Genomic DNA, 18,045 nt, shown 5'->3' with positions numbered 1-18,045 from the left:
CTGTCACCACCAGACATCTGAGAAGCTCTGACAGATGTCTTTCAGAACCTCCTCCTTGAGCTTCCTTTTGTTTTGCTTTCATTGTCTCATCTCGTTAGCCTCTCTCAGCTGTCATGTAGTTGCACTGATTGCATCCCTTTAAATCCCTTCCCAGACTGCTTCACTTTGCGGTTTATATTCCTTCCTGGAGTGTGTGCATGCTGATCCTACTTCTGAGTCTTCTACAGATAAGTTTTGTTCATTCATTTGTGTTTTTCTGTTTGCTGGATCCCAGGTGACCCTGACTCCCTCCGTATCAAGTGTAGGGAGCCGGTGGTCGTGTCCCCTAACTATTATAGGGTGTTCAGGTGTTATACAGTCGAGGTACGAGGATATGCGATCATCTACCATTGGGATTTTCGCATAGGCTGAGCAGTCAGGGAGAGTGCCAGGTCTGATGCAGGGCTCTCCCTTTTGTTCCTTAGTTTTGGATCCAGTCAGTCGGATATTCATTTTGTGTCTTCTAGTTTCCTGTACACCTTCCGTGACATTTACCCTGATTCTGTAGTTTACAGAAGCACCCCATATGTGGTCGTAAAATGCTGTACGGGCACACAGCAGGGCGCAGGAGGAAAGGAACGGCATATGGTTTTTGGAGGGAAGATAATTTTAAGTTGCCATGTCACATTTGAAGAATCCCTGATACACCCCTAGAGTAGAAACTCAAAAAAATGACCCCATTTTGGAAACTACAGGATAAGGTAGCAGTTTTTTAGGTACTATTTTAGGGTACATATGATTTTTGGCTGCTCTATATTACACTTTTTGCGAGGAAAGGTAACAAAAATAGCTGTTTTGGCACCGTTTTTATTTTTTGTTATTTACAATGTTCATCTGACAGGCTAGAACATGTGGTATTTTTTATAGAGCAGGTTGTTATGGATGCGACAATACCAAATATGAATACTTTTTGGGGTTGTTTCTTTCAGTTTTACATAATAAAGCATTTTTGCAAAAAAAAATAATTTTGGTGTCACCATATTCTGAAAGCCATAGATAATTTTTTTTTTTTTAGGTGATTGTCTTATGTAGGGGCTCATTTTTATCGCTATGAGATGATGGTTTGATTGGTACCAATTTAGGGTGCATATGACTTTTCAATCGCTTGGTATTAGACTTTTTGTGATGTAAGATGACAAAAAAATTGCTTTTTTGACACACTTTTTTTTTATTTTTTTACGGTGTTTACCTGAGGGGTTAGGTCATGTGATATTTTTATAAAGCAGGTCGTTATGGACGCGGCGATACCTAATATGTATACTTTATTTATTTATTTATTTAAGTTTTACACAATTACAGCATTTTTTCAACAAAAAAAATCATGTTTTAGTGTCTCCACAGTCTGAGAGCCATAGTTTTTTATATTTTTTTGGCGATTGTTTTAGGTAGGGTCTCATTTTTGTGGGATGAGATGACGGTTTTATTGGTATGAATTTGGGGTGCATATGACTTTTTGATCGCTTGCTATTACACTTTTTGTGATGTAAGGTGACAAAAAATAGCTTTTTTGACACCGTTTTTTTTTTTTTTTTACAGTGTTCACCTGAGCGGTTAGGTCATGTGGTATTTTTATTGAGCTGGTTGTTACGGACACAGCCTACTTTTCTTCTTTTCCCTATTTAAAAAAAAATAAATTGTTAACTTTATTTTGTGAAAAGGACGCATTTATTTTTGTACATGAAACAGCCGGGCCCATGCTGCGGATCGGGCGGGTGCAGCTCCTGCACCCGCCCAATCACATCACGTACTTACACGTGAGGATGCGGCAAGAAGCCATATTCACCCACGTATATGTGCCCGATTTTGCGGCAAGGGGTTAAGAATGTCTTATCTCACTAATAAAGTTTTTGATGCCTCATTGTGACTTTATATTCAGTTACAACTGATACCTCATCCATGTTTTAGTAGAACTAGAAATGAGCGAATCAAAGTTGACAAAGTGGAATTTGATCCGAATTTCAGGAAAAATTTGATTCTCACTGAATCTGAATTTCCTCACACTTTGTGGTAACGAATCACATTTATTCCTAAAATGGCTGCTGCACGTGTTAGGACATGGAGAAAGGAACTTAAAATTTAAATTGTTCTGCAGTTTCTTTTGGGTTGTATTAGTGTAAAAAATTACATCTTATTTACCATTCTGCGGTGCAGTTACTTTGTACTACAGCCTTTTTTGGGGTGTATTAGTGTAAAAAAGTACATCATATTTACCATTCTGTGGTGCAGTTACTTTGTACTTTAGCCTTTTGTGAGGTGTATAAGTGTAAAAAAGTACATCTTATTTACTATTCTGCAGTGCAGTTACTTTGTACTACAGCCTGTTTTGGGGTGTATAAGTGTAAAAAAAAAAAGGACATCTGATTTTCCGTTCTGCGGTGCACTTACTTTGTACTACAGCCTTTTTTGGGGTGTATAAGTGTAAAAAAAAGGACATCTTATTTGCTGTTCTGCGGTGCAGTTACATTGTACTACAGATTTTTTTGGGGTGTAAAAGTGTAAAACAAAGTACATATTATTTGCCGTTCTGCAGTGCAGTTACATTGTACTACAGCATTTTTGGGGGCGTATTAGGGGAAAAAACAAGTATGTTTTATTTGCCGCTGTGCGGTCAAGTTACATTGCTCTACAGCTTTTTTGGGGTGTACTAATTTCCTTTTACTTTATTTATTTTATCTAACAGTATGTCACTTGCGTGTCATACTGATTCACAGTATTGTTTTACTACCACAGCAGACTCCCTATGCATGTTAGTGCAAGGCACAGTGTTCTACACCACCATACAGGCTCTCTGCAGCCAGGAAATTATTTCGGAAAATCCGGCGAACCGACCGAATCGAATTTTTGAGAAATGCGCTCATCTCTAAGTAGAACATTTCTATTAACTTCATTCAGGGTTGACCAAACACATGTTCATGGAATTGACATGTGTGCTACATGCATATGTGCATTTGTCTCCAGGGATAGTGTTTGCTCTCTCAGATACTCAACACAGAGAAATATGACAGAGCTAATGTTTCTATTATTCATACCCAATTATCTGTACTGCATTGGTTGTGCATAAAATAGCACCTACTCTAAATAAACCGTTATGCAAGATTCAGAGACTGACTTAGTATTACATAAAAAGTATATCTATAGAGTCAATGTAAAAATAAAGATTGAAGACAGTTATCATCTGCAAAATACTGTATATTTACAATGGGGGACATTTACTAACCTATTTACCCCACTTTAGTGGCGTTCCTAGGTCACACCGTTTGTCGCATGACATTTGTGTGGCAAAAAGTGCGAAATTTCCCCCTTCCTGACACTTTTCAGAAGTGGCAATAAAAAGGGACGTACCATGGGTGGGGAGCCAGTTTTCTGGCATGAAAAAAGACTTAAATCTACAGCAGCTAGGAATCGGCATAAATTTGGCCCACCCTCCAGCAGAACAGTATACCGGTCTTGATTAATCCCCCACAATGTGTATTCTACCATGCCATCACACGCAATTCTATTTCTCTACCACTAGATAATTCAAGTGGAAAAAGTGACATAACTTACATAGCATCTTAGTCACTTGCCTTCTTCGGTTTTTCTCTTGTTGAAGTCTAACATTTTGGTAACTGTCTCCATCTCCACCAGACTTTGCTTCTAAAACTTGCAGCATCTTCTCCTTCTTAAGTTGAAGGCCGATTAGCAGGTACAGAATACTGATTGTACCCATAGGTAAGAAGAAAAAAAATATGGTGGTGATCTGAATAATGAGGTTGTAAATCCATCTTGGTTTTACCACAGTACACGTAGCAGAGCCAGGTATCACTCCAAGACCAGGTACAGAAAGCTCATAGATTCCAGTGAGGCTGGTGTTGGGAACAGAACAGAGAATAGACAAAACCCAGACGGTAATGATGACTCTTTTAGCATGATTCCGGGTCACTACATACTTGGCCCGAAGAGGATGTACCACGGCAATGTATCTCTCCACACTCAGTGCTGTTACATTTAAAATGGAGGCAAAGCAAACTGTCTCAAATAATAGAGTTTTAAAAGAGCATCCACCTCTTCCGAAAAGAAAGGGGTAATTACTCCAGAGCTCATAAAGTTCAAGAGGCATACCTAGCAAGAGGACAAGCAAATCTGAAATTGCAAGACTAAATAGGTAATAATTTGTAGGAGTTCTCATGATCTTGTGTTTGATAATCACAATGCAAGTTAAAGTATTCCCCACAGCTCCAACGGCAAAGATAAGAAGGTAAATCACACAAATTGGGGTAAAGTAGCTGGATTGACAGGGTCCCAGGTACTTGAAAAGAAGTTCTTCTATAGTCAAGTTACAATCCATGGGGTTTATATCACAGAACTCCATGCTGTGGTTTGTTCTACTTTGATTAGAAGTTTCAAATTGGTCAAGACTACGGGAAACATCCTTGTGATGCTGTGAAAGTCCCAGGTTTGTGTAGTTGCTTGTGGTGTAAGTCATTCCTCAATGTGTTATGGCCAAACCTATGGAAAAAAAGCTATGTTTTATGACAGTATATTTACAAAGCTCATACATTTTGAAGAGATAGGCGTCGAAAAAAAAACATTAAAAGGTGCTGAGGTACTGAACAAAGGCAAAGACAGACAGATAGACGGACAGACGAATGGATGGGGAAATAAACAGGTCTAACACCCTTTACTACATTGGAGTGCTGCCTCATCATTTGTTCTCTGGATGGACAGATAGATACATAAACAGATAACTATTCGATCTGTGTATGTTTAAAGAAGTTTCACACCAGTCAATGAATATTAAATGTGGAAGAATGATCTTTACTGCCTTCATCCCCCATACACTTTACAGTGTTTAGACAGGGAGATGCAGGGCCGGACTGGCCCACCGGGATACCGGGAAATTTCCCGGTAGGCCGCCGGCCCTGGGGCCGCTTTACGATGTGTCTGCACCTTTTTCGGCGGCCGGCAGGCCGAATCTGAAAGCTCTGTAGTGGTGGCCGGTGGGTGGAGCTGAGCAGGCCGGCAGCCGGCCTCCGTGGGAGCGGCACTTCTCCCTCCGACCACCTGGTGTCACTGTGAGCAGCAGCCCGTGATCCTCCTGGCTTGCTGTCCTGTGTGTGGCTGCCCCTCTCTGACTTCCTGCAAGTGGCCTCACCTCCACATTCAATATGCCGGGCCCAGGCCGCAGACCGGAAGCAGAGCCCGACCCCTGTGTCTGCCGCCCGCCGTCATGACAGATGCAAACAGCCCTGTGAGGACTTGAGGAGCCGCAAATACTGGGGGTAAGAAGGGGCCAGGCTGTGCCTACATGTGACTGTGCAGGCTGTCAGGGTTATGTAGTGTATATTATTTACATACAGTCCTATAAATTTTAAGACTGTATGTACACTAATATACACTACATAACCCTGACAGCCTGCACGGCGAATGCAGCTTATTTTGCGATTTGCGAATTTCCGCGCGATTTTTTTGCGCACATTTTTGTGCGAATTTTTGGCGCAAATTTTTTGCAGAGTACTTACAACTACAAACGCTCGCCGAGAGGAGGGAGGAGGCAGGCTGGGAGGACAGGCTGCTGGCAGTGTGTGAGTCATACGTCACGCGCCTGCGCCGCCCACTTTATGAATGAAGCCCGCGGCGTGGGCGCATGACGTATGACTCACGCTGCCAGCGCTTGTCCTCCCGGCCTTCCTCCTGCCTCCTCCCTCCTCTCGGCGAGCGCTTGTAGTTGTAAGTACTCCGCTCATTATGCGATTATGCACATAACTATTTACTATTAGACATACGATTATACAGTGAGCGGGGCCCGTGTAGTAGAATACAGTCACTGCACGGGCCCCGCTGTCATTATAAAGCCAGATGCCGGCCCCCAGCCCTGTATTGAGGGTCATTTACTGCAGGGACACTTATGGAGGGGATCTGTGGATGACACATAGCATAAGATGCTATATATGTGTCATACACAGAGACCCCCATAAGTGTCACCCACAGATCCCCCATAAGTGTCACCCACAGATCCCCCATAAGTGTCACCCACAGATCCCCCATAAGTGTCACCCACAGATCCCCCATAAGTGTCACCCACAGATCCCCCATAACAGTGCGTCACCCACAGATCCCCCATAACAGTGCATCACCCACAGATCCCCCATAACAGTGCGTCACCCACAGATCCCCCATAACAGTGCGTCACCCACAGATCCCCATAACAGTGCGTCACCCACAGATCCCCCATAACAGTGCGTCACCCACAGATCCCCCCATAACAGTGCGTCACCCACAGATCCCCCATAACAGTGCGTCACCCACAGATCCCCATAACAGTGCGTCACCCACAGATCCCCCATAACAGTGCGTCACCCACAGATCCCCCCATAACAGTGCGTCACCCACAGATCCCCCATAACAGTGTCCGTCAGCCACAGATCCCCCATAACAGTGTCCGTCAGCCACAGATCCCCAGTAATAGTGCCATCCACAGACCACAATTAGTTCAAAACCCACCAAAAGCACACCTTTTGGTTCAAAATATTTTTTTTCTTATTTTCCTCCTCAAAAACCTAGGTGCGTCTTATAGGCCAAAAATATGGTATATCACAGAGAGCTATACTGTGCAGTATAGCTTATAATGCACAGTATAGCTCTCTGTGATATGTATTGGATGCCAGGGCTGTGCCCACATGTGACTGTGCAGGCTGCCAGGGTTATGTAGTGTATACTATTAGTTTACATACAGTCTCCAGTTTACAGTAATCTCCAGGAGTGGCATCGGCTGGGCAAATCAGCTTCTAGGATCTGGGCTCCATGGGCACTCTGTACCCTTACATGCTTCTTTATGCATCACAGCAAGGAGATTGGGGCAGTTGACAGCAGGGCTCTGGCTGGAGGTAGCACTTTGTGAAAGGTTGTCACACAGGTTGTCAGGGGCTGGGAGTGGAGAACATCTTGGTGTGTAACCTGGTGTCACTGTGCTGTACAAAGGACCTGCTGGGCATGGTGCCTCCACAGAGGGCAGGGAATCAGATTGACTGAGGAGGGCTTGTACTTTGGAGAAGAATATGTGGCTTCATGTGACAGAGCAGAGAAATCGCACAGAAGATTGTGTGGATGAGGATACGTTGGTTCTCCAGGAGCTCTGCCGCTGACATCTCCAAGTGACAGACACTGCTGGACCCCCCAGGCACCCTGCACACATTATAAATGCACAGTATAGCTTTCCCTGATATGTATTTGATGTCAGGGCCATGCCCACATGTGGCGAGTGGCGGTGCATTATACACAGCAGCACGGTGTCCGGTACTCACAAAGACGTGGTAGACAAATGCCCAGCCCCGGGGTCTCTCCAGCACGTTGCACAGGTAGTTATGCAGCCTCCGGTACTTCACGTTCCTCCGGCAGCTCTGGCTGCTGTTGTACGACAGCGGCTTCCCCAATAAGCTCATGCGAGCTCCCTGCTTCCCACGGCGGCTCTCCTGCAAGCCCCCTCCTGGTCCCACACCGCTGCCCCTGCCAGTGTCACCGGTGCCCAGGAGAAGCAGCCCATCCCCTCTACTGGAGTTCAACAGCACCCTGTTGCCCCGACTCCACATCTTTCGTGCCGTAGTAACGGTCCCTGCCCCTGCCTTTACCTCCAGAGCTGCTTTTTATCCAGAGCCCAGAGCCTCCCACATCACCTCCACTATGGTTGCGGGACATGGCATCACCGGCGTGGGCACAGAGGGCTCTGGGTGCATGCACAGAGCAGACCTGGGGACAGGGTGGCAGCGCTTCCTGGCTTCAGACTGTCAGATCTGATCACAAGTTGGCACCAGCCATACATACAGGAAGGCTCTGTGTGCAGGGTGCCAGGGGGGTCCAGCAGTGTCTGTCACTTGGAGATGTCAGCGGCAGAGCTCCTGGAGACACGACGTATCCTCATCCACACACTCTTCTGTGCGATTCCTCTGCTCTGTCACATGAAGACACATATTCTTCTCCAAAGTACAAGCCCTCCTCAGTCAATCTGATTCCCTGTCCTCTATGGAGGCACCATGCCCAGCAGGTCCTTTGTACAGCACAGTGACACCAGGTTACACACCAAGATGTTCTCCACTCCCAGCCCCTGACAACCTGTGTGACAACCTTTCACAAAGTGCTACCTCCAGCCGGAGCCCTGCTGTCAACTGCCCCAATCTCCTTGCTGTGATGTATAAAGAAGCATGTGAGGGTTACAGAGTGCCCATGGAGCCCACATCCTAGAAGCGGATCTGCCCAGCCGATGCCACTCCTGGAGAGTCCCTTGCTGCTCTCTGTACAGGAGGGGACAGTGATCACACAGCTCTCTGCATCCAGCAGGCTGCTCAGCCTCCACACAGGCAGCTCCCAGCAGTCTACTGTGCCTTCCTACATAGAAGCCTGGAGGTCACTTCCAGGCAGCTGAAACTCCATGCATGATGGACAGAGTGGCTGTGAGAAGCTTGGAGCCCACCACCTCCAGGCAGCTGCACTTCAACAACTTTTCCAGGAGAACCCAGCAACTCTGTGACAGCAGGAAGGGGTTGCCAGTCACTCACTTGTCCCTGTGCAGCCTGCAGCTCCAGTCCTTCTCCTGGTGCTGCTGCTGACATACATTCAAGGGGGACAGAAGGGGAAGGGGGTGAGGAAGAGGAGGACAGAGGGGGAAGGCCAGGTACTTACAGGAGGACTATATCTGAGTATAAATTAAAGGGGTTGTTCGGGTTCAGAGCTGAACTCGGACATCCCTCCATTTTCACCCAGGCAGGCCTTCTGACTTGAGCATCGGAGCAGTTCATGCTCCGATGCTCTCCTTTGCCCTGCGCTAAATCGCGCAGGGCAAAGGCATTTTTTGAAGATCTGGTGACGTCCCGGGGCTCTCCATGGGGCTGCCAGGAACCCCGGTGACGTCAACGGCACTGATGGCTGGGATTTAGCGCTGCCCTAGCCAGTAAAATGGTAATATGAACAATGGGGTTCTACAAAAGAGCTATTGTGGCGCAAAGTTCATATTCGTGTTTACACACGTGTTTTAAAATGAATGCTTTCCCCTTTTATAAAGTAAATAATGACGCAACGCTGTGGGGCCGGTGTGCAACTTTTTCCAGGGCTGGTTTTTATCCCCAGTCCGGCCCTGGGGAGATGTGTAGTCAACCAAAGAGCATATATTGCTGGCATGAAAGAACCATTCAGCTCATTCTTATGAACACTCATCTGGTCAATCATCGGCCCATGTAAAAGGGACGTTTTTCTCTGTGGTTGGTACTTCAGTAGTGCTTTCATTGAGGAATTCAGGCCAAAGGTCTCTAGCAAGCACTTTGCATGAGAGTACTCAGAAAAATTGTTATACTATAAGTGGTATGTGCCCATGGTAAACATGGTACCGAGAATAGGGAACATATTTACTGACTAATTAAGCAATAATTATGAGTATATAGTGATTTAGGACAAAATGCTATGTTATTTTGGTAAGAGACAAATCCACTCACTTCTATTTTGAATCTTCCACAACAGTTCACATCAGGATTTATTTTCCGATATGTGTAATAAAATACAATCCTGCTGTTCTCCTGAAGGCCTGTTAAATGGCAGCTGAGAACATGACAGATCATATGCAGAGGTCTGTAAATAAAGAAAACACTGTATTAGAAAACCAGTTATCATTGGCCTCTCGTTAACACAGAATATGGATATTTAAAGACCGTTCACAGGCCATTAGGGTTGACTATGGCTCCATTTACCTAGAGTAGAGTAGTACTATGAAACAAGCTTTCTTCTGATATAGTGCAAATATGAACAGTTAATAAGCCTAGGACTGACATAAATCCATCATAGGATGAAGAAAATGAACCAAAAATAACAAAACATAATAATACTAAAAACATGCACATCACAGAAAATACTGTGCCACCATGATTCTATAATATCTTTCTTTTTAACAAGCATGGGCAACAATGGCAGAATGTGTGCAGTGGTATTTACTGTAGATAACAAATGGGTAACTGTACCCTGTCACATTTTTGTCGACTCCTAATGTCATACCCGCTTCTGCAAACCAGCTAATGATAGAATAGTCTAGAAATAAATGGACTTTATACAGTAGGCCAGCGCTATTCTGGACTAGTCACTAGAGAGCTTGGTATTTTGTAAAACCCAATCACTTTATTTTCATCACATGTAGATAAAGCAATTGGCTACAAGAAATATATATATATATATATATATATATATCATACCCCCTGGCTTCATATTAGCACATGGGTAGGAATTGTATCTCACTCCATGTTATCTCATTCTGTAGTACCTCTAATCTACGGTAGTTCATAAAATGTGGATACTGTTATTCTACCACTGATATACATGTATGTGATATGCAGGGCTGCCATCAGAAATTTTGAGGCCCCTTACACAGCTCAAGGCCTGGGCCCCCCAACCCCCCCCCCCCCAGATGAAAGCTAAATTTGCCGCCCCCCTTGACTCAGCCCATTGACCACACCCTTTAACTCGCCCTTTTTGTCGGCCACCTATTTAATGATTGTTTCATGCAACATTTTACTTGACCAGCTAATTTGAGATATTCTTGGTGGTCATCTGTGCCATTTTGGCCTCAAAACATTACATGACCCCCTACACTACATTACATTATTGACAACTGTAAGTTTTTACCTTGACTGGTGCTGGCCTAGGTGTGTTTATCAGCAGGTCTGCTCAAGTCACTGTTATGGGGGGAGTCTGTGGATGACACTGTATGGGGGATCTGTGGATGACACACTGTTATGGAGGATCTGTGGATGGCACTGTTATGAAGGGGGATCTGTGGATGGCACTGTTATGAAGGGGATCTGTGGATGGCACCATTATGGAGGGGGATCTGTGGATGGCACAGTTATGGAGGGGGATCTGTGGATGGCACCATTATGGAGGGGGATCTGTGGATGCCACTGTTATGGGGGATCTATGGATGATACATACCGTATATAGAATCTTATGCTATATGTGTCATCCACAGATCCACCCCACGACAATGGCATCCACAGATCCCCCTCCATAACAGTGTTCTGTGGATGACACTATTATGGAGGATCTGTGGATGACACTATTATGGGGGGGGATCTGTGGATGGCACTATTATGGGGGAGATCTGTGGATGATACTTATGGGAGAGATCTGTGTACGACACTTATGGGGGGATCTGTGGATGACACTTATGGGGGGGATCTGTGGATGACACTTATGGGGGGAGTCTGTGGATGACACTTATGGGGGGAGTCTGTGGATGACACTTATGGGGGGATCTGTGGATGACACTTATGGGGGGATCTGTGGATGACACTTATGGGGGGATCTGTGGATGACACTTATGGAGGGGATCTGTGGATGGCACTGTTATGGAAGGGATCTGTGGATGGCACTGTTATGGGGGGATCTGTGGATGGCACTGTTATAGGGGGATCTGTGGATGCTATGTGTCATCCACAGATCCCCCTTCATAAAAGTGTAATCCACAGATCCCCCTCCATAACAGTGTCATCCACAGATCCCCTCCATAAGTGTCATCCACAGATCTCCTCCATAAGTGTCATCCACAGATCCCCTCCCCATAACAGTGCACAGATCCCCCTCCATAACAATGTCATCCACAGATCCCCCCATAAGTGTCATCCACAGACCCCGCCCCATAACAGTGTCATCCACAGATCCCCCTCCCTATAACAGTGCCGTCATCCATAGATCCCCCTCCCCGCCGCTCACAGTAGTATACATTTATAAACTGTAATTGGTATCCTGCAGACAGTAACTTTAGATCAGCGCTCATCTCTTTACTACCTTACATTCAGCTCCCTCCAGTAACAGCCAGTGCAGGCGGCAGCGCTCACTCACTGACGTCACTCGCCTGCGCCGCCTAGTGGGAGGAGAAGGCGCGTGACGAGTGAGCGCCGCCTGCACTGCCTGTTACCGGAGTCAGTGTAAGATAGTAAAAAGATGAGCGCTGATTTTAAAGTTAACACACTGACACAAAAGAAAAAAATATATGGCTCGGGACCGGCTGGGCCCCCTCCGGGGTCCGGGCCCCTTACTGGGGTATCGGCTTTACCCCCCTGATGGCGGCCCTGGTGATATGAGTGTGAGTGCGAGTGCCAATCTCTTGTAAATGTAATAATAGTGAACTCACTTTACTCAGTCCCCTAGTGACATCAGTTTCATGTATGACTCCAGTGAGGGAAATGCAATGGATATGCCTTTAGGTAATTTCTTGTATGTACCTTGAGAAATGATTATAGGGGTCAAAGGAAAATCCTCTCTGTGATGCATGTCTGGCAGGAAAAGGACGGCAGAGCACAGAATATATGCTCACAGAGCAGGAGGAGTTATAATATGAATGACATAATGAATTTCAACCATAGATAACTTCATAAAACCAAATATAACAATAGTGACTAGATGGTAGCAAAGTACACTAAGTATAGTGGATAACAAAAAACACAGAATACAATAATAAATTCTAGTTGAAAGTAGTGATGAGCGGCAGGTGCCATATTCGATTTCGACGAAATTCGCGAATATTCGATAGAATATTCGTTTTATATTCGTCGAAATCGAATATTTGTCATTATTCTTGTTATCGCGATTAATATCCGATTTAAATAATCGAATTTCGATTTTAACTTAAAGGCTACTCTCCTATTGATATCGCAATTCGATTTTTTTAAGTTATAATAATCGAATTTCGATTTTAACTTAGCACTGCTATATGCCATATTAGGCTAACTAATATGGCATATAGCAGTGCTAAGTTAAAATCGAAATTCGATTATTATAACTTGAAAAAAACGAATTGCGATTTCAACGTAATTCTCAAATCCGACAGTACATTCTAGTATATGGAGATGTTCCCATGGTGATGGGGACGCTCCATGAGCATGGAAGTCGGCAGAAGCGGCAACAGGCACTGACTGGAGCAGCCAGGAAGCCAGGAATCCAAAGGACAGGTAAGAACAACTTTAGGGAAGTGGGAAAGAAAAAAATATAACAATAAAAAAAAAAAACAAATATTCAAAATATCGAATTTATATCACTATATTCGAAATATTCGCGAATTAGCGAAGTGCCGATATTCGCGAAAAAAATTCGATATTCGAATATTCGCGCTCAACACTAGTTGAAAGCCATAACCTGGACAGCACAACAGTATATGTTAACTGGTGGTGAAAAAAAATGTTTATTAATTGCGTTAAAAATTTTATTAAATTAATATGTCATGTCACTGACATTACCACTGAGCAATACACTAGTTTAGTTTTGCTTCAGAAAACAGAAATAAATAGTACTAGACACACATTTCCTCTGTGACAGTAAAAAGTAGCCTAAAAAGAATTGACGTGTGCAATAATGTAACCCCAATTATATAGTCCGTCTTAGACCCCTTGCAGACAAGCGTGCCGGACTCAGTCGGGATGCGTTGTGGGTGGGTTCAGGGAAACCCACGCAAGCTCTTACGCAATTTGTCTGCAATTGCGTTGTGTTGTTCAGTTTTCTCCGCGTTTTAATGCGTTTTGCATGCGTGTAATAAAAATCTGAATGTTGGTACCCAGACCCGAACCCAGACTTCTTCACTGAAGTTCGGGTTTAGGTTCGGTGTTCTGTAGATTTTTATTATTTTCCATTATAACATGGTTATAATGGAAAATAATAGAATTTTTGAATACAGAATGCTAAGTAAAATGTCCCTTAAAGGGCTTCTGTCACCCCACTAAAGTCATATATATTTTTTTGGGCTTCTTATAATCCTTATACTGCGATATATTAATATATAATGCTATTACTCATTTTGGTTCAGTAGTTAATTCAAAAAACAGACTTTTATAATATGTCAATTACCTGTCTACCAGCAAGTCGGACGGCTACTTGCTGGTAACAGCCGCATCCTCAATGCAGCTGCACCGATGACGTCACATCTACACCCGGCGCAGGCGCACTGAGGATGGAGCGGCCGAGCGAGCGTCCTCCTCAGTGCGCCTGCGCCGACTGAAGACAGGTACGGCGCAGGCGCCAGATTTTGAACGCAGACAGGGCCAGCCAGAAGACGAGCGCGTTCGCTGGCCCTGTCAATCAACAAGAGGAGGGGGCGTCTTTATGAAAGGAGGATGCGGCTGCTACCAGCAAGTAGCCGCCCTACTTGCTGGTAGACAGGTAATTTGCATATTTTTTTTATTAACTACTGAACCAAAATGAGTAATAGCATTATATTAATATATCGCAGTATAAGGATTATAAGAAGCCAAAAAATAAGACTTTAGTGCGGTGACATAAGCCCTTGAAGGGTTAAAAAATAATTAAAAAATTACTCACCTCATCCACTTGATCGCGCAGCCATTATCGTCTATGCGATTTTCCCGCAGCCTTATTCACTTCTATGGGGCCTGCATTGCGTGCAAAAGAACATGCTGCGATTTTCACGCAACGTACAAGTGATGCGTAAAAAACATTGCTCATGTACACAGCCCCATTGAAATGAATCCGGATTCAGTGCGGGTGCAATGCGTTCACGTCACAAATTGCACCCCCGCGGAATTCTCGCTCGTGTGAAAGGGGCCTTAAAGAGGACTTGTCACCTCTCTTGACATGTCTGCTTAGTGACTTCTTGCATCAAGCACAGAATAACAATTCTGCAGCATATTTTCATAAGACTCTGTGTTGTGCAATTCCTCTGTTATCCCTTTTACAAAATCTATGAACAAGTTGCCAGCATGCCCAACTGGGTTTTACCAGTTAGGGGTGTGCCCCTGCACAGTCTAATCCTGGCAGCACTGATTGGATTTTTTCAGAGACACATCCCCAACTGGAAATCCCTGGTTGTACCTTCTGGCAGTTCATTGATAAGTCGGGAGAGGTGACAGGTCCTCTTTAAAGGGGTTTTCTCAACACGCAGGTTATACTCCCGGCGCACCGTCCACTTCCTGGTTTCGGCACTCGGCAGGGGGCAGGCTCCATCTTGATTGATGTCTTCTCCCGGCCGGGCCGCGCGCTGTACTGAACGCGCACGCCGAGTCCGCGCATGCGCCCTGGTGACTTCTTCCTGGCCAGTATAGTATACTTGCCAGGAATAAATGTACTGTATAATTGCCATTATACAGTACAGCGCGCGGCCGGCTGGGAGAAGAAAAGAAGACGTCTGCGCACGCGCGGCCACCGCGATTCCTGAGAAGAGCGGTGGCCGTAACCAGGGGAGACAGAAGACAACAGTCAGGTAAGTATAGGTTTATTTTTTTCTAAGGGGTGGTGATTTGTTGATGAAATATATTTAGAAAAATGATCACTGTTAAATCATTAACAGATTTAACAGTAATCATTAAGATGATAATACCCCTTTAAATGGCATTGTGGATGAGAGTTAACCATGGCAAATTTTGAAGTCTTGAAATTTTGCCTAATCCCAGTACACGACACTGTGTCCTAAGGTAAGCTCTATGTGAGGTTTCAGCTTCCACAAAGCATTTATCAGCCACACCTAAGCACATGATTGTCTTCTGCCAATGTTTTAACTGGGATTTTGTACATTTCTTTCACAGTCAAAAACAATATCTAATATTTTTCTTCGGAAGTAACGATAGCAGTTATCATATTTTACAGTGGATCTAACAGTTCATAGCAACTTCATAAATATTGATCTCTCCCTGAGCCTTATATTGCCGCTGGGCCACTTCCATAAATATCGATTTTCACTAAGCCTTGTATCACCTTCGGGATATCACTGACTCTCACACAAAACACATTTGTTAGTCTAGATACTAACAACCTTTCCCTCTTAACTAACAGATTTCTTAAACAAAGGGCTGTGCTGTTTGACCTAAAATGTACTCAGATTACATGTTTAATGGCTTTTCAATGAGATATTTTCCTACTGTGCATGATGGGCTCATTATGAAGCTGTTTGGTTCTTAGAGATGAGCGAATCAAAGTTGACGAAGTGGAATTCGATCCGAATTTCAGGAAAAATTCTATTCGCACCTAATCTGAATTTCCTCATGCTTTGAGGTAAAGAATCACATTTTTTCCTAAAATGGCTGCTGCACGTGTGAGGACATAAAGCAAGGAACTCTGGGAAGGCAGGATCACCCATAATGCCATGCATGCAGCCAGTCAGCCAGCCCTGTGATGTCACAGCTCTTATTAAATAGCCTCAGCCATCTTGGATTTTCCAGTGTACTTAGTGCAGGGAGAGACATCAGCGGGCACTAGGGACAGTGCTAGGAAAGACTTCATTGTGCTAAAAAAGCAATTTACAAGTGCAGGGAAAGATTATTCAAGGTGTAGGGAAAAATTAGGGAGGAATCATTCCATAGCATTTATGTTGGACAGGGTTCAGTAGGGGAGGTTACAGCCTGGGTAATAGGAACAATCCTATTACACCTTGCTGCACTGACTGCGGATCCAAATTGCCATTATACAGCTCTGTAATTTCGGCAAACCGTTCTTGTTATTGGGGTGCAAGTGCTGTTTGATACAGCCATTAACGGAGTTTATTACAAGGAAATATTTCTATGTCTTATTTGCGCTTATGTGGTGCAGTTCTAAAGCATTTTTTGGCTTGTATTAGTGGGGGGAAAAGGGCTTATTAGCCATTGTGTGGTTAAGTGCGAAAATGACAGCCCTTTTTGTCGTGCATTAGTGGAAAAAGTAAAATATACTTGCCGTTCAGCGGTGCAGTTAAATGTTCTAAAGCCCTTTTTGTCGTGTATTATTGCCAAAAGTAAAATATATTTGCCGTTCAACGGTGCATTTATATGTTCTAAGGCGCTTTTTGTCGTATATTAGTTGCAAAATAAAAATATATTTGCTATTCAGCGGTGCAGTTATATGTTCTAAAGCCCTTTTTGTTGTGTATTATTGGCAAAAGTAAAATATATTTGCCGTTCAACGGTGAAATTATATGTTCTAAAGCCCTTTTTGTCATGTATTAGTGGCAAAATAAAAATATATTTGCTGTTCAGCGGTGCAGTTATATGTTCTAAAGCCCTTTTTGTCTTGTTTTAGTGGCAAAAGTAAAATATATTTGCCGTTCAGTGGTGCATTAATATGTTCTAAAGACCTTTTTGCTGTGTAATAGTGGCAAAATAAAATTCAATGGTGCAGATATGTTCTACAGCCCTTTTTTGTGTGTATTAGTGGGGAAAAAGGGCTTATTAGCCGTTGTGTGGTGAAATGAGAAAATTACAGACTTTTTTGGGGTGTTTTAATTTTCTGTTTATTTATTTATTTGATCTAACAGTATGTCAGATAGAGAAGTGACAGGATCTGCACAGCGGAGGGGCATAGGCCTAAATGTTTCTTGCACAGGTCGCAGCAGAGTAAGGGGGCGTAGCAGCAAGGGTCACTTTGAGAGGCCTGAGCTCCCAGTTTCAGCTAGCGGTTGTGTCTTGCCCAGCAACACAGTGGTTCTTGAATGGCTGACTCGATTTTTGACTTCATCATAAGTGACATCAGACACCCCCAGCCAAGAGTCGGTGGGTTCGTCAGACACAACCCTTAGTTGGCATGGCCCGGGAGCAGGCCCTGTGCCCTCACCTATACTCAATCTGCCTCTGTCCTTTTCTGTTCCCTCAGCTAGAGAAGTATTGAATGCTGTGGGCTCAGCTCCACTAGACAGTGAGGACGAGCTACTAGAAGACAGTCAGCAGCTACTGGCAAGCCAAGATGTGGAGGAGACATCCGCCGCTTCCTCCACTAGGCAGGCAAGCAGTGATGAGGAGAGTGGTGTGGGAGCTGGTGTTGCTAGCGGTGAGGCTCCTGACCCAGAGACTTTGAGGAGGACATCAGTGTCGTGCAGACATTACTCGATGATGATGATGTAGCTGATCGCACTTGGGAGCCGGGTGACAAAGGGGCTTCAACATCGGGAGAAGAGCGAGGCAGCTTGCCTGTGAGGCAGTGGCGGAGCTAGCAAGTAGCTAGTGTGGCTGGAAGTCAGCAGGGTGGCAGCAGTGGGAGGTTGGTAGCCAAACGTGCCTGGGGTAGACCACATGCTTTGCAGGA

At 44.5% G+C, this 18,045-nt stretch overlaps 1 protein-coding gene and 1 long non-coding RNA gene across 2 annotated transcripts in view; both read right to left on the bottom strand.

Moving 5' to 3' along the window:
- The window catches only part of NMUR1 (neuromedin U receptor 1), a 77,824-nt gene extending 73,434 nt beyond the window's left edge, over window positions 1-4,390 (bottom strand). The window contains exon 1 of the mRNA XM_044291081.1: window positions 3,586-4,390. Within this exon, the coding sequence (XP_044147016.1) occupies window positions 3,586-4,390 (805 nt within the window). The remainder of the gene's footprint in view (window positions 1-3,585) is intronic.
- Window positions 4,391-4,442: 52 nt separating this feature from the next.
- The window catches only part of LOC122936314, a 62,564-nt gene continuing 48,961 nt past the window's right edge, over window positions 4,443-18,045 (bottom strand). The window contains exons 2-3 of the long non-coding RNA XR_006388909.1: window positions 9,501-9,633; window positions 4,443-4,527 (exon numbers count right to left, since the gene is read on the bottom strand). This is a non-coding gene — a long non-coding RNA (uncharacterized LOC122936314). The remainder of the gene's footprint in view (window positions 4,528-9,500; window positions 9,634-18,045) is intronic.

The sequence above is a fragment of the Bufo gargarizans genome, chromosome 4 (assembly GCF_014858855.1).
Source record: "Bufo gargarizans isolate SCDJY-AF-19 chromosome 4, ASM1485885v1, whole genome shotgun sequence".
NCBI classification, from domain to species: Eukaryota; Metazoa; Chordata; class Amphibia; order Anura; family Bufonidae; genus Bufo; species Bufo gargarizans.
The sequence above is the reverse complement of the archived record's forward strand: the minus strand, read 5'-3'. Positions and strand labels throughout refer to the sequence as shown.